The 14,011-nt window shown below is 46.5% G+C and overlaps 1 protein-coding gene across 1 annotated transcript; it reads left to right on the top strand.

Moving 5' to 3' along the window:
* The first annotated feature begins 8,939 nt into the window (after window positions 1-8,939).
* On the top strand, window positions 8,940-13,959 carry LOC112902841 (zinc finger CCCH domain-containing protein 22-like). Its single transcript, XM_025972026.1, has 9 exons — window positions 8,940-9,728; window positions 9,829-9,954; window positions 10,067-10,252; window positions 10,357-10,457; window positions 10,547-10,801; window positions 10,894-11,101; window positions 12,477-12,671; window positions 13,053-13,126; window positions 13,271-13,959. The coding sequence occupies exons 1-8, from the start codon at window positions 9,067-9,069 to the stop codon at window positions 13,084-13,086; spliced, it is 1,767 nt and encodes a 588-aa protein (XP_025827811.1). The 5' UTR covers window positions 8,940-9,066; the 3' UTR covers window positions 13,087-13,126; window positions 13,271-13,959.
* Window positions 13,960-14,011: the final 52 nt, after the last annotated feature.

Below are 14,011 nucleotides of genomic sequence, written 5' to 3'. Positions count from 1 at the left end.
TAAAAAACTCTCCGCATTCCGCACAATAAACTTAGGCCTGCCGATGGTTATTTAACCGCGCAGTGACATAGGATTTACTCACCCTTTCACTTGTGCTTTTACTGCTCGAGCCTTTTATCTTCCTCTGTCTTGCAGCCGCCGCCACTTTCAGAGTTAGATTTAGGTCATTTGTGTTGCAAGAAGTGGTCGCCCAGTTCATGCTTCTTCCCAAAAGTCCTGCTCCGCCGCCTCTCTCATCGTAGCCCCCGAGCGCATGCGAGTGAAGTATCTCGTGACCATAAGGATGGCCGGCAACAAGCATGGTGCTTCCAAGGGGAAGGAAAATGAGTGTAAGGTCACCTCCACCGCCAGAGATGGGTGGAAACCAAAGTAAGTGCTCTGAATCTGATCTCCAAACTCTCGTTAATGAGGGTCTTCTCCAGAGCAAAGAAGTCATCCGGTGGCGCCCTGCCACTGGGGTCAAAAGGCCACTCGAAGGAGTTGATGAGATTGTTCTTTTTCAATACTTCGTTGAGCGAGGATTAGCCCTCCCGACTTCTGATTCTTTTTGTGGTCTTCTCTTTTACTACGGAATCCAGTTGCATTATCTTAATTCCAACTCCATCCTTCATATTTCCATCTTTGTTCAGTTCTGTAAAGTATTCTTAGAAATTTGTATGATGCATGCAAAGAAGAGATAGAAGCTGGGAATAGGCTGTTGGGAATTTTCGCTACTACCGGTTGGAAAAAGCTTGTATTCAAGTTTGCAGAAAAATCTGGTTATAAATGTACCAAAAACAATTAAAGAACAAGATAAATGCTTTGAAAAAGTATTATACATTTTTTATGGAGTTCAATAATCTTGCAACTGGACTTGGATGGGACGAGGCTAAACAAGATAAATGCTCGGATGAATGGTGGGATGAACACCTTGCTGTAAGTGGAATAATCTGACTTTGGTATTTTTCCACTAATATTTCTTATATATTGTGCCTTGCTGATTTTATTTTTTTATTTATTTTCAGAGGTGCAACAATAAAGAGAAAGCAATTAAATGCCCTCATTTGAAGTTCCGGAAACAAGACCCAAAATTTCTAAGTTTCTTGAAGATATGCATTATGTGTTTGCCAAGTCACATGTTAGTGGATCTTCTGCATTATTTTCTGGAAATGTATCGTCTGATGATGCAAGTGATGAGGATGAGAATATAGGACCAAAACCTGTAGAGAATGTTGAGAAGACAAGAAACACAGGAAAAAGGAAATGCAAGGGGGCATCCACTGGTGCTGAGGAGAAGGATGAGAAGAGCCCTTTATTTCATTTGTATAAGAGCACTTGTCAGAAGATAGAAACTGATGCAGACAAGATCTCCATAAGTGTTGAAGCATCATCCGCTCCTCCAACCAACCATATTCCTACCATAAAAATGACTATAAAGATGATGAAAGAATGTGGGGTGGAAGAAGGAACTGCTCTAATGTATACAGTGTAACATCCCAGTTTTCATCACTATTGAAAGATATTTTCAAGGCAACCCTCTAGATCCTTCTCCACTAAGCAAGAGTGAGATATTTTCAAGGCAACCTTCTATATCCTTCTCCACTTAGCAAGAGTGAGATATTTTCAAGGCTCCCCTTGACCTATAAATAGAGCCCCCTCCTTGCCATGGCATCCACCCATGAGCAACGTAGATGAGTTATGGTAGGGCTAGGAGGGTGAGTGCCTGACTAGCCACTTAAAGGTGTGTGTTCCTTCGTGACTTTGTCGCTCCAATAAGGTAAGTGTTTTTATAAGTGTTAGTCTCCTGGTTAAACTTAAGTACTTAGTATATAAGTTGTGATTCATCTGTTGGTATGCTCTACCTCCCAGAAGCAAAAGGCGGCTCTGCCATCAAAAGGACCCGGTACACTAAGTAACTAGAAGCCGACCGACTCTGAATTGAGTTGGTGTGTCATAGGGGTAGATCCTCAACTTAGTGGGTATTAGGGCCACCTCAATTTCCAACAACCGCTAAAATAAAACTTATGTTGCAATTAAACTAGTAACGTAAAATAATACTAACGTTATATGAGGTATTACGTAACTACTAGACAGACTATTTTATACTCTTGCCTTGCGTTAGTGCGTTCCCTTCAGTAACCAGCATACGCATGCTTGCACCTACGACAAAAATCATCTCGTCCCTTTCCATAGAAGCCTCTCGGGTCACCGCACCACGCCATAATTCCCAGATAATCATGACAGCGTCTACCTTCTTCGCCATAACTTCATCATTCCCGGTAAGCCACAGAGTACCCACACCATTGACCTTGAAATAACCCGTCATGCAAATATGGCGGCACCCACCCCGCCATAAATCGGGGTCGTCGCGCACAGTGCCGGCCGAGATATTTTTCCGCCGCGCGAACCGCCTCACCTCGTCTATAAAGGAAGCCAACGCCCCCTTCCTGCCGCCCTCACCCGCGCTCGCTTTCGCTCGCGCACGCGCGACACGCCGGCCCCACGACGGGACCGCGCACTGCCGATGGCACCGCGCCGTGCCGCCCACCTCCGCGTCCCCACCTCGCCCACGCCGCTGCAGCGTCCTCGCCGGCTTTGCCGCCTCGACGCTCGTGCCTTCAGCGCTGCCACTGTTTGAGTTGACGGCGAGCTGCCGCAGCCCACGCCGTCACCCGTCCCTGTGCGATGCTGCTGCTGCTCTCCTCGCCTATAAAAGGAGCGAGGCCATGACGAACCCCATCATCAGCCCAAGCACACCGAGCCGCTTCACTCCGCTAGCTGAACCACTTCTCACGAGCCCAGCTCACTCACGAGACGAAGCTCCAACAGTTGACCCTCTTCCTCGAGCTTTTCCGCGCCAAGGTGAGATGGCAGGCAGCTCCCCGACCATTAATTCCGCAATACTAATAGAGGCCCAAAACACCCACCAGGCCGTGAACACCGAATCCAAATCATCCTATTTAAATACCAACCAATACTGTAAACCCAATATCTCCTTCATATCAACTCGTTTTCACATAACTCTTTTTCGTAAACTCTCCTCAAATCATATACTATCTATTCCTCCTATTTTCACCTCCATTTGAGCTTATTTTATAGCTTGCTTGTGTTTGTTTGCCGGTTGTGCTGTTTCCGCCCGTAGATCATGGAGTGACTGAGGAGGAGCCTACCAAGGAGTACGAAGGCCAGTACAGCGGGCCGGAGCCAGAAGACCCGTACTGCGAGCAGGAAGCCGCCGCCGCTGATGCGTACGTAAGCGAAGGCAAGTTTCATCGACCCCTACGTGAGCGGTTGCATCCATGTGAGGACGTCTAGTTGTAGCCCTGGTTTAGGATCGATTGCATATACCGGTACTTGAGTGATTGAGTGTGCTCATACATGCATATGAGTAGTTATGCATATCCAGAGTTGAGACTAGGATATGAAGGGATTTGGCTGAGACTAGGGCAGCTGGGTATGCTGGAGCTGGCGCTACCGTGGTGGTAGACTGGCAGGTGAGTGCTACCGGGTGGCAGGCTCGAGTTGAAATGTTGAGGAATGGTTGCTGCCCTGGTGAACCATAAGGACCGAGTTGTTTTGACATCTCACCTAGCTTACTTTAGTACGACCACAAGTTCCGTTATGGGCTGGACTTAGCCTAATCCCACTGGTTAACCTGACGGTCGCAGGGATGGTTCACGGGTATAGACCATTGGGGTCAGGGCCCAAGGGTTTGTGCGGCTGGGCTGGGGCGTGACCACGGCTGGGTGTCGGCTATGTCGGTTGTCCGTTCGGGCAGTCGAGCTTGTGGGTATAGTGTACGATCTCTGCAGAGTGTAGAATCCATTCGAATGGTGCGTGTCCACGGAATGGACAGGCTACGGTGTGGTCCTGGCAACTAGTGAGCTACCTACTGTGGGTTGTATCGGGAAGAGTTGCATACCATAAGTTGCATTACTAACGCATTGTGCTTAATGTGCGTCGTGCATGTCATTTCCCTCCCGTAGGGTGAGGTGGAACTTGCTGAGTACTCTTGTACTCAACCCTTGTTGATTTTTCTCCAGAGGATCCTGACTTTGTGCCAGAAGACTGTGAGTAGATCGTGCCCGCACCCAAGCTGATCGAGTGGAGCCGTGATGGATGAAGAGCTAGTCCTCCATGCCGTCATGCTAGTCGCTGTCCTATGGTTGTGCTGTGTAGCTCTGTGTTGTCGCTTTACCCCTCGTGTACTTGTTGAATAAAGCTCTGTATGACTCTGGACTCCACTTGATGTAACATGTATTATGCCGGAGACCTTATTCGGTAATTAATACATGGTTTAGCCTTGATTTTCGGGTCGGGGCGCTTCATACAGCCACCTCACTTATTGTGAAGTCAGATTTTAGGGAGGTTTTTAACTCTCTAGAAATAATTGAGGGAAGGCTCGATTTGATTAAGAGGGAGCATGATGGACACCAGTGATTTCTTATTTTCATATTTTAATGTTTTAATGTTTTCATGTTTGGAACTATTTTATTGTATCAAGGTTATGTACCATTATCATGATTCAAAGATCTGAACCAATTTAGCATGCAAAATACTAGTTTTTATTATTATGTTGTGTTGAAACAAAAATATTGTTGTTCTTCTGTAGATGGATGGAAAAATAGCAGGTGTCGCTAAAAAGGGTAAAAGGGATTGTTGATGCTAGCTGAACTAGCTGTCGGGTTTTATCCGGCTGCCCACCGAGGGGTATACCCAAGGTGGTAGGTTTTAGGTTAGGATGCGCCGAGATCAGGAACTCGAAGGTGCAGACAACATAAGATTTAGACAGGTTCAGGCCGCAATATGCGTAATGCCCTACGTCCTGTATGATGGTTTGTATTGCCTTAATGTTGATCTGGTGATCTTATGTTTTGAGGGGGTCCCTGCCCGCCCTTATATATCCGGGGGGACAGGGTTACATGAATCCTAGTCTGATACTAACTTAGGAATCGTACTCGAGTACAACTCGAGTAGTTTCCTTCTGTATCGACTAGTTCTACTCCGCATGCAGGTAGAATACAATATAAATAAAGTACAGGACACGTCCTATCCCTAGCCCAATACGGACTCCTTATGGACTCCTTGACGTACACAGCCCCGTGGCCCCGGGTCTGACACTAGCCCAACATGCTGCTATTATGGGAGAAATGGAGGAGTTGTACAATGAACGATATTTGCACAAGGTGATTATAGGAAAACGATAGAAACTAGAATTCAATAGGTGATGAGGTACATGAGTCGTCCAAGGTATTTTTATAAGATGTTTCGGATGAGCGTCGAGATTTTTATGGCACTTCATGACTTGCTAGTCTCTACCAATAGATTGACCTCTACCAACAATGTTTCATCCATTGAGTCATTAGCGATGTTCTTGTGGATTGTCGGAGGACCACAATCATTTTCATGAGCTGAAAATGGTTTCACTAGGTCGCTTTGGACAGTTCACATGAAGTTTCATGAAGTGTTGAAGTGTATGTGCAAGTTAGATAAATATAATATTATTCCGAGAGATCCTACTTTTTCTACAGACTATGCAAGGGTGAGAAAGAATCGTTTTTTGCCATACTTCAAAGGTGCAATTGGAGCAATAGATGGTTCACATGTGAAAGTGGTAATGCCAGTGGACGAAGTGGTTAACCACACATGTCGTCACAGATATACATCTCAGAATGTGCTAGCAATTTATGACTTTGACATGAGATTTACCTTTATTGTTGCTGGTTGGCCAGGTGCTGCACATAACACGCGTATCCTCAATCATGCATTGGCATATTTTTCTTCATTTGCCGTGCCTCCTAAAGGTATGCAGGATACATTATTTTCTTCATTTTACGTTTATTGTACTTGTATTATTTATTTTGCCTCACTTACTTACTTTTATAGGAAAATATTATCTTATGGATTCGGGTTTAACATTTGTTGTACTTGTATTATTTATTTTATCTCACTTACTTACTCCTATTGAAAAATATTATCTCATGGATTCGGGTTATCCAAACGAAATAGGGTATCTTGCACCGTACAAAAGAAGCACATATCACATACCCGAATTCCGGCATCGTATAGACCTTCCTCAAGGAAAGTACGAGGTGTTCAATTTCAATCCCTTCAAAATATGATTGAAAGGTCTTTTGGAGTCTTAAAGTAGAAGTGGCGTATTTTGAAGAGCATGCCAAGTTTCTCACCTCGTATTCAGAAGCATATAATTATGGCTTATTTTGCTTTGTATAATTTTATCCGTGATAGCAATTTGCGTGATAAGAAGTTTGAGAGATGTAATGTTGATGAGCAGTACTTGGTACCATCTATAAGTGGCACGGCACAAACACAAGAAGATGGGAGTGAAGATATAGAGAATGAGGATACCATAAATACCATTCGTGACAAGATCGCTGATGATTTGGTTAGTGCGAGAGGAGGATAGTTATGTTAACATATATCGTAATTTTATGAGCTATTTATCTTATGTAATTGCTACAGTTGTATTTATATGGACCCTATAGATAAAAAACTTAGAAAATTTAATATTTTTCTTTTCAAAAGATACATTTACATGCGAAATAGCGAATATATTAGGTTTGTATGAGTATTTTGGTATATAGAAAGTCTCACAAACTTTCAGGGTATTAGAGGTATTTCATCCACAACACACAGTTTCCTATAGCTCACAGCTGCTCTAATCAAACGGTTTTCTACTTTTCCCACATTAGTTTTTTCACAGCAGATTTTCTATAACCCACAGCTCACAGCAGCTTTCTAAAAAGCATAGGCCAACTAAACACACCTATAATCATATCTGAGCTGAGAGAAGCCAGCCAATTGACTCACTGAAACGACCGCTGAGCAAAGCAGCTCAGTTCTCTTGGGGTGGAAATCCAACGAGGTGACTTGATTGAGAGCTGGTCTGTTTGCAATTCTGCATGTCTGCCGATGCAAATGCAAAGTGGCACTTGGGCCGTTCCTATATATGTCAACTGCAAAGTGCGTGGTGGGCGGGGATTCCTGGGCCGTCGACCTCAGTGACCATGCACTCTTTCAGAGTTTCAGCTTAGTACTCAGCCAATTGATCATATATATATATAGATATTATATGATCACCTGGTCCTTATTAATTTCCAAGAGAAGGAACTACGTCTAATGTATCATGCCTCATATGATCAATTATATTGCTCTACAGTATATGCAAGCTGGCAACAAACTAAAGTAAGCTGATGCCAATAAGGCACTGAATGCACGCAGCCGTTTCTTTGTCGCACGCGTCTGGAAATTAAAACCGATCGACCAACCGAGTCTTGGCTGTTGCTGGTGCACCCTGTAATTTGTAATCATCTGAGATCATCAAGAGGCAGGGACGACCGTGCTAGCTGTTTCGTGTGTGAGCATCGACGTGCTGCTGCGGCAGCGGATGACCAAGCGGACCAAATAAAACTGGCTCCGCTCAGTTCCAGGCAATGAATGAAGGTCCAAGTTAAGGACGAAACAGCAGCTTTGTGTTCTTGCAAGGCACAGCCCGGAACTGAAAGCAAGCTCCTAACAGCCACCACTCACCTCTCTGCTTGTTTCCAATGAAAGCAGAGCTGCTGTTGCTTGCGTAGTCTGTAGTCACCTAGTATGCTTTTTACTTACCTAACTTTTTTTTATAAAAAAAATCTCTGCTAACCATCTAACATTACATTTTTCATCGAGATACAAGTTGTACTTGCACAAAAGATATGTAAATTGTTAGCAATTGAGCCAAACCATATAAGCCAACTAATAGCAACAACCTTAAGTAATCATGACTGCTAAATGCCAAAAAAAAAAGAAGTAGCACACCTAGCTATGGGTTTTTGGCTGTCAGTTCAAATTTTGGAACTCTTCTCACCAACAATGGTTCCACTATTGAACAAGCAATATATACTACTAATATGAGTAGGTACTTAAGTATGATGTTGAATATAAGTATAAAACAAATCACCGGAACATCTGCAGTATCTGTTGACATGCAATTTTTAAGGATAATGCAATGGTTATACACGAAAACATATGCATATTATCATGTATCTTCCACGGGAAAAGATGCAAGGCTTGGAAGAAATTTTCTATAGTAAGCATATGCCATATTCATGTTAATAAACTAATAATTATTTGTCTAGAACTTTAGGAAACATAAGCTGTATAATTTTTTTTAAAAAAAAGCTTCAACTCCTAATGCTTTTGCTCAACTGTTCTAATAATTCAATTTTTCCCATTTAACATAATAATTTTGTTGTTTGCAGAGAGTATCACTAACACCTAAGAATTTCACCAAGGACATTCACCTTATCTTTCCCGCATCGGATTTCAATGCTAAAAACAATCTACGCCAACTTTCTAATTATTGTAGTGTTATCAGGATGCCATTTCTACTTGTACAAAAGGTTGTAAATATGTTGGAGCCTACTCATACATGCCAACAGACACTAACGCATGAAAAAACTGCAGACTACTTAGAGCCAAAGACGTATATGCCAACTACTAGTAACGTTAGGTAATCATGGCTCTTAAATATAAAAAAGTTGAAAACACTGCTCCTCAATTTTTCCACCATCGGTTCAAATTTCAAACTCCTGGACTGGTCTTACCATTATTTGAGGAATATTACTACTACTACTACTTTGTATATTTACATCTACAAAACTCGATAGCACGTTAAAATCAAATCGGGCTATGCAACTATTACCACCAAAATTTGATCCTCCCCTGATAATTCATCCGAAGTTTGAAATGGAAGCATCTCTTTGGTACTTGACTCCTTGTCACGCAAGCAAAACAACAGCTCAATTCAAAGTCCCCACCAAAATTTTCCCAAACCATTGATGGAGGGAAACCGTCTTCAACCCAACCAGCCTATTTAATTCACTGTGACAATGCCACAGTGCTAGCTTTTTACAACTGTGCCCCCCATACCCCGCTCCTCCAGTCCTCTCTCCCTGTAATTCATCTGCTTTTCTCTTGTGCATCTGGTTTTTTCACTCTGCCCTCTCCATCGATCTTCCCCCTTCAAAGAAGAAACAAAACCACCTGATAAGAACAGGCGCGCTCCTGCTCCCCACGGCGGACGCCATGGACGCTTGGGAGGCTACCAAGGTGGTGTTCGACCGGGTGCGTGTGCTGGACCCCGACAACGCCCCCAAGATCATGGGTCTGCTCCTCATCCAGGACAACAGCGACAAGGAGCTCATCCGCCTCGCCTTCAGCCCCGAGCACCTCCTCCACGCCTTCGTCGCCAGCGCGCGCGCCGAGCTCGCCGGCAAGCCCGCGTCCCCGCCGTCGCCCGTTCTCGACCCGCTGCAGACCGGCCCACCCCGGGGCGTCCCGAGCCCTGGAAGCGGCGATCATCAGTCGCCGTTCGCCGCCGCCGACCATGTCGGGTATGACGGCGGCGACGCGCTCTACCCCGAGAACGAGTACGACTGCTGGTCCCCGGTGAGCGGCCACCGCCGGAGCTTTTCGCTGGGCGACGCCGAGGTGGCTGCGTGGAGGCCGTGCATGTACTTCGCGCGCGGCAACTGCAGGAACGGCTCCTCCTGCCGGTTCCTGCACGGCCTGCCCGAGGACGACGCGGCGGCGACGGAGCGTGAGATGGCGGTCATGCGCGCCAAGGCCTTGGCCGCCGCGCGGCCGCAGCAGCACATGGCGCCGGCGTTCCCCTTCTCGCCGTCGCCGCCCAAAGGCGTCAACCTCAACTTCCTGCTCCACCACCAACAGCAGCACGAGCCGCAAAGGTGCCATTTTTACCACCAAAGATTGCAGTTTGGTTTCTGTCTTGTGCCCTTTCCTGATTTTTGCTTTCCTCTCTCGGGGCCGCGGCGGCGACATGCACAGGTTCCCGGTGCGCTCGCCTCGGATGGACCGCGGCGACCTCATCGCCAGCCCCGCTGCGCGGCAGATCTACCTGACATTCCCGGCCGACTCCACCTTCAGCGAGGAGGATGTGTCCAACTACTTCAGGTACCGAGCACGCCTCCATTATTACCTTCTGCTTTGTTTGCATTGTCTCCTAGTAGTCCAGTAATGGACGAAATCGATTGATCGTGATGCACCTTTGGTTGCAATCGAGCAGCATGTACGGGCCGGTGCAGGACGTGCGCATCCCCTACCAGCAGAAGCGCATGTTCGGCTTCGTCACCTTCATCTACGCGGAGAGCGTGAAGATCATCCTGAACAAGGGCAACCCGCATTTCGTGTGCAACGCGCGCGTGCTTGTCAAGCCATACAAGGAGAAGGGCAAGATCCCCGACAGGTTCAGGTCCGTTGCATCTCCCATCCTGCATTGCACGTCGCTTGTCTCTTGACAGTTTCTGTTTCTAAAGGAACTTTTCTTTTGCTTTCTTTGTTTTTGTTTGGTTGCAGGAAGCTGCAGCACCCGCACCACGGGGACTTCGCCGGCTGCACGTCGCCCACCGGATTGCTTGATTCCAGGGACCCCTTTGATCTGCAGCAGCCACAGATTGGTCAGTAGTAACCGTTCTCTTTTCTACCTGCATGTATTCTTGCTACATTTCTGTTGCAGATTGCAGGTGTTTTGACATGTTGATTTTAGGACCAAGGATGATGTACCGAAACATTGCTAACCACGAGGCGTTTCTGAGAAGGAAGCTCGAAGAGCAGCAGCAGGCGGCCGAGCTGCAGCAAGCCATTGAGATGGAGCAACGCCGGTTCATGGGGCTGCAGCTCCTCGACCTCAGGAGCAGGGGTCACCATCTTGGCTCCCCCATGCGTCTCGGACAAGCTGACGGCAAAGGCAGCGTCAATGGGAATGGCAGTGCCATCCATTTGGAGGATGTCATCATCCAAGGTCAACTTCTTGACCCTGACAAGTTCTTGGCTCTTTTGCATTGGCGAGGTGCTTGTAGGTTGTGACTTTGAATCCATGGTTTCTGGTTGTAGATAACAAGCTGAACAGTACTGTGCTTGCCATGAGTGCGCCTGCAGCTGCTGCTATCTCTGCAACTGATGCAGAAGGCAAGCACGAGGAGCAGCAGGAAGAGGATGGTGATGCCAGTCCCAAGCAGATGGTCAACCTTGGGGAAGTGGAGAAAAGGGAATATGGTCCTGTGACAGCAACACAAAATGTTGGTTGTGACTTCCAAGAAAGGTAAGATTGTTGTTGTGGAGTAAAAGATTTACCAAATGGGCACTATGGTCACAAGCTATATCTTTTCTGGGAATGGAATGGGAAAAGGGCAGCATAGAGAAACAAGGCAAGCCTGCATTAACTTTTCCTTTCTCTTGGCATGTTTGGATGGGTGATATTCTTAGGTAGTGTTTGGTTGAGGAGTGGAACGGGATGGAGCCGTCCCATTCTATGTTTGGTTCGCGAGTGTGGGGATGGAGCCGTTCCAGGGAGCGAATATTCGCTCCAGATGCGGGACGGGTCAATCCTGCAAAATCGAGCGAATCGAGCCGTCCCACTTCTACGGCATCGCTCCCCATTGACGGAGATTGGGTGGTGCGGCAGTGGGGGAACGAGGCGCGGCCGCTGCGGATCGAGGCCCCAGGTGGAGCCGGAGCGAGGGTGGAGCGGGCGGAGCTCAGTGCGGAGGCGGTGGCCAAGCTCGGGGCAAGGATGGCACTTGGCGTGGAGGCGGTGCTCAGTGCGGAATCGGAGCTCCGGCGGCGGACGAGGTCGGCGCGAGGGCGGAGCGGGCGGATCTCGGGGCGGAGGCGGAGCTTCGGCGGCAGCCGAGTTCAGCGCGAGGGCGGAGCTCGGGGCGGAGGTAGAGCTCGGGCGACGACTTGCAGGTGGGGCGGTGCCGTTGCGGGGTCGGCGAGGCGGCAGGGCAGCGCGGCAGCACGGTGCAGGCAAGCTGGCAGCAATATCCGGTGGGGCGGGCAGCCCCACGCAGACGGGCGGGCAGGGCGGGCGGCGCTGCGCAGGCGCTTGCTCGGGCTCCTGTGGTAGAAGAGAGGGGGGGGGATTGGGTGACCGACATGCGGGCCTAACATGATGGTGGTTAACAGAGCAATAACGGTTCTCATCCTCGTACCTCCAACCAATCAAGAAATAGAGCGGCTCCATCCTCTAACCAAACGCTACCTAGTCCTGCCACACTTTTCCCGGTTCTGTCATTAACTCTAAATTTGTCATGTCGAATAAATTGTTGCAACAACTTACGTATGGTTATGGTTTGGCAAAGAGGTGACAACATGTGATAGCTAATAAAGCATGCTTTTTGTCTATGTGCTTCTATTTATTCTCTGGCTTAAAGCTAATGTACCTTTGGCTTAAAAGGTTAAAGGATGTGAGGTAGATAGGGTGTTAGGGTGGCTGGTGATAGGTTCTCTTGATTGCAAGTAACAAAAGGGGAAAAGAAAAGCCATGGCAAAGGGTAGGGGAAAGGAGAAAAGAAACTAATGACCACAACTAATGGCTATTGTTAAGCAGTATCACGGTGCAACTTGTTCCCTTTTTTTGGATTTGGTCTTGATCTTTCCAGGATTGATATGTTCCTTGTGTGTTTGAATTGTAGTGGCGTGGTGGATCACATTTTGCCTGAGAGCCCCTTTGCATCTCCCACCAAGGCCTCTATTGATACTCATACAATAGCTCAAAATGGCAACATCAACATCAGCAGCCCTTTTCATCATGTGGCTTCGTCCCTCTTCCCACCTACATCCACCCTTGAGCTGCCCCCATACAAGTCCTGCTTCTTTCAGGTGCCCAGGTAAAAATTCAGTAACTTAAATCTTTCCTAGTTAGTCTTTACTAAACTACCAAACTTAAAAACTCTTGCTCATAAGTGTTGGTAATTTCCGCTTGTGTAACCTAAGTATCTTGTTGTGGTCGAATTAGTGGAACTTTGGTAGTTTAGGTAGGTTGGGCGAACCTATTAGTGCTTCATACATAGTGCTTTGAGTTAACCCATTTGAATTAATTGAGGTGTTATGCATAGTTGCATACATGGGCTCGCCTCATAGGAAGGGTTGGGCTAAAACTGGAATTTAGACACTGTTTGTTCCTTATTATTTACAAGAAATTGGAGCGGGGTGTTTAGTTATTGCTATTCATGTGGTAAGAAATATGGTTTACCTATGTTTTTCTTTAGGTTTTCTCCTGGGCATGAAGCGATTGGTATGTGAACATAGAGCAAAAAGGGGGCTCCTTTCCTCTAATCTGGGAGTAAGTATCAACAGCCCTTTCTTTCTTTATGAGAGTGCTTGTAAGCCTCTGACAATCAGCTGCTCAATCAATCATGACGCATATAAAACTAGCTTCCGGCCCCTCTTGATGGTTGTTCTAATTGTTTTTATGTGTTGTCTGCAGGGACTATCATGCCCCCATCAAGTGGAGGAAAGGGTTGAAAGCTTTAGCAAATAATAGGTGTATCTTCAGGGGAATCAACAACAGCAACAATTAAAGAAACAAGTCTAGGTTGTTTTAGCTCTAGGTCTTTAGTATATGAAGATAGTAGTCCTACAAATAATAGTCTTCTGTTCTGTTAGCTTCCGCCGGTATCAAGAACAAGATCAAAGGTCAATCTCGTATGCTCGTTTGTAGCATGGATCTCAGAATGGTAGAGGTCATTAAAGCGTAGATGGTGTAGTAATAACTAGTCCTGACAGCCAGTTGTATTGAATTGACATGGATGAATACAGACTTCCTAAGAAGTCATAGGGTAGAGAGGTAGAGGAGTTTTCCTTCAAAAAAGGAGAGGCAGAGGAGTGGACAAATGCAAGACAGACATGGTGTTGGAGCTGCAGAAGGAAAAAGTGATGCGATTCAAGGGGTGCTGCTGGGACCAGAGCACTCACGGGTGCAAAAAATCACCTCATGAGAAATTCAGCAGAGATCCGTCACCTGTGTCCTATTTTGCCCATTGCTCTTTGTCATGTATGCTTGCAGTACTCCTTGGGCCTGTGCATCCACCTTTTGCCTCTTTCGGTACTAGAACAACAGGAGGTAGTAGAGAAAGAAATGGAAAAGTAATTAATTATCAGTCATATTTATCTCGATTCATGCTTTTCTATATTGTGGTTATTAAATACTAAAGGGGTTGTTTTGCTA

The sequence above is a fragment of the Panicum hallii genome, chromosome 8, assembly GCF_002211085.1.
Source record: "Panicum hallii strain FIL2 chromosome 8, PHallii_v3.1, whole genome shotgun sequence".
In the NCBI taxonomy this organism is placed as follows: domain Eukaryota; kingdom Viridiplantae; phylum Streptophyta; class Magnoliopsida; order Poales; family Poaceae; genus Panicum; species Panicum hallii.
This window is presented reverse-complemented; position numbering and strand designations above follow the sequence as displayed.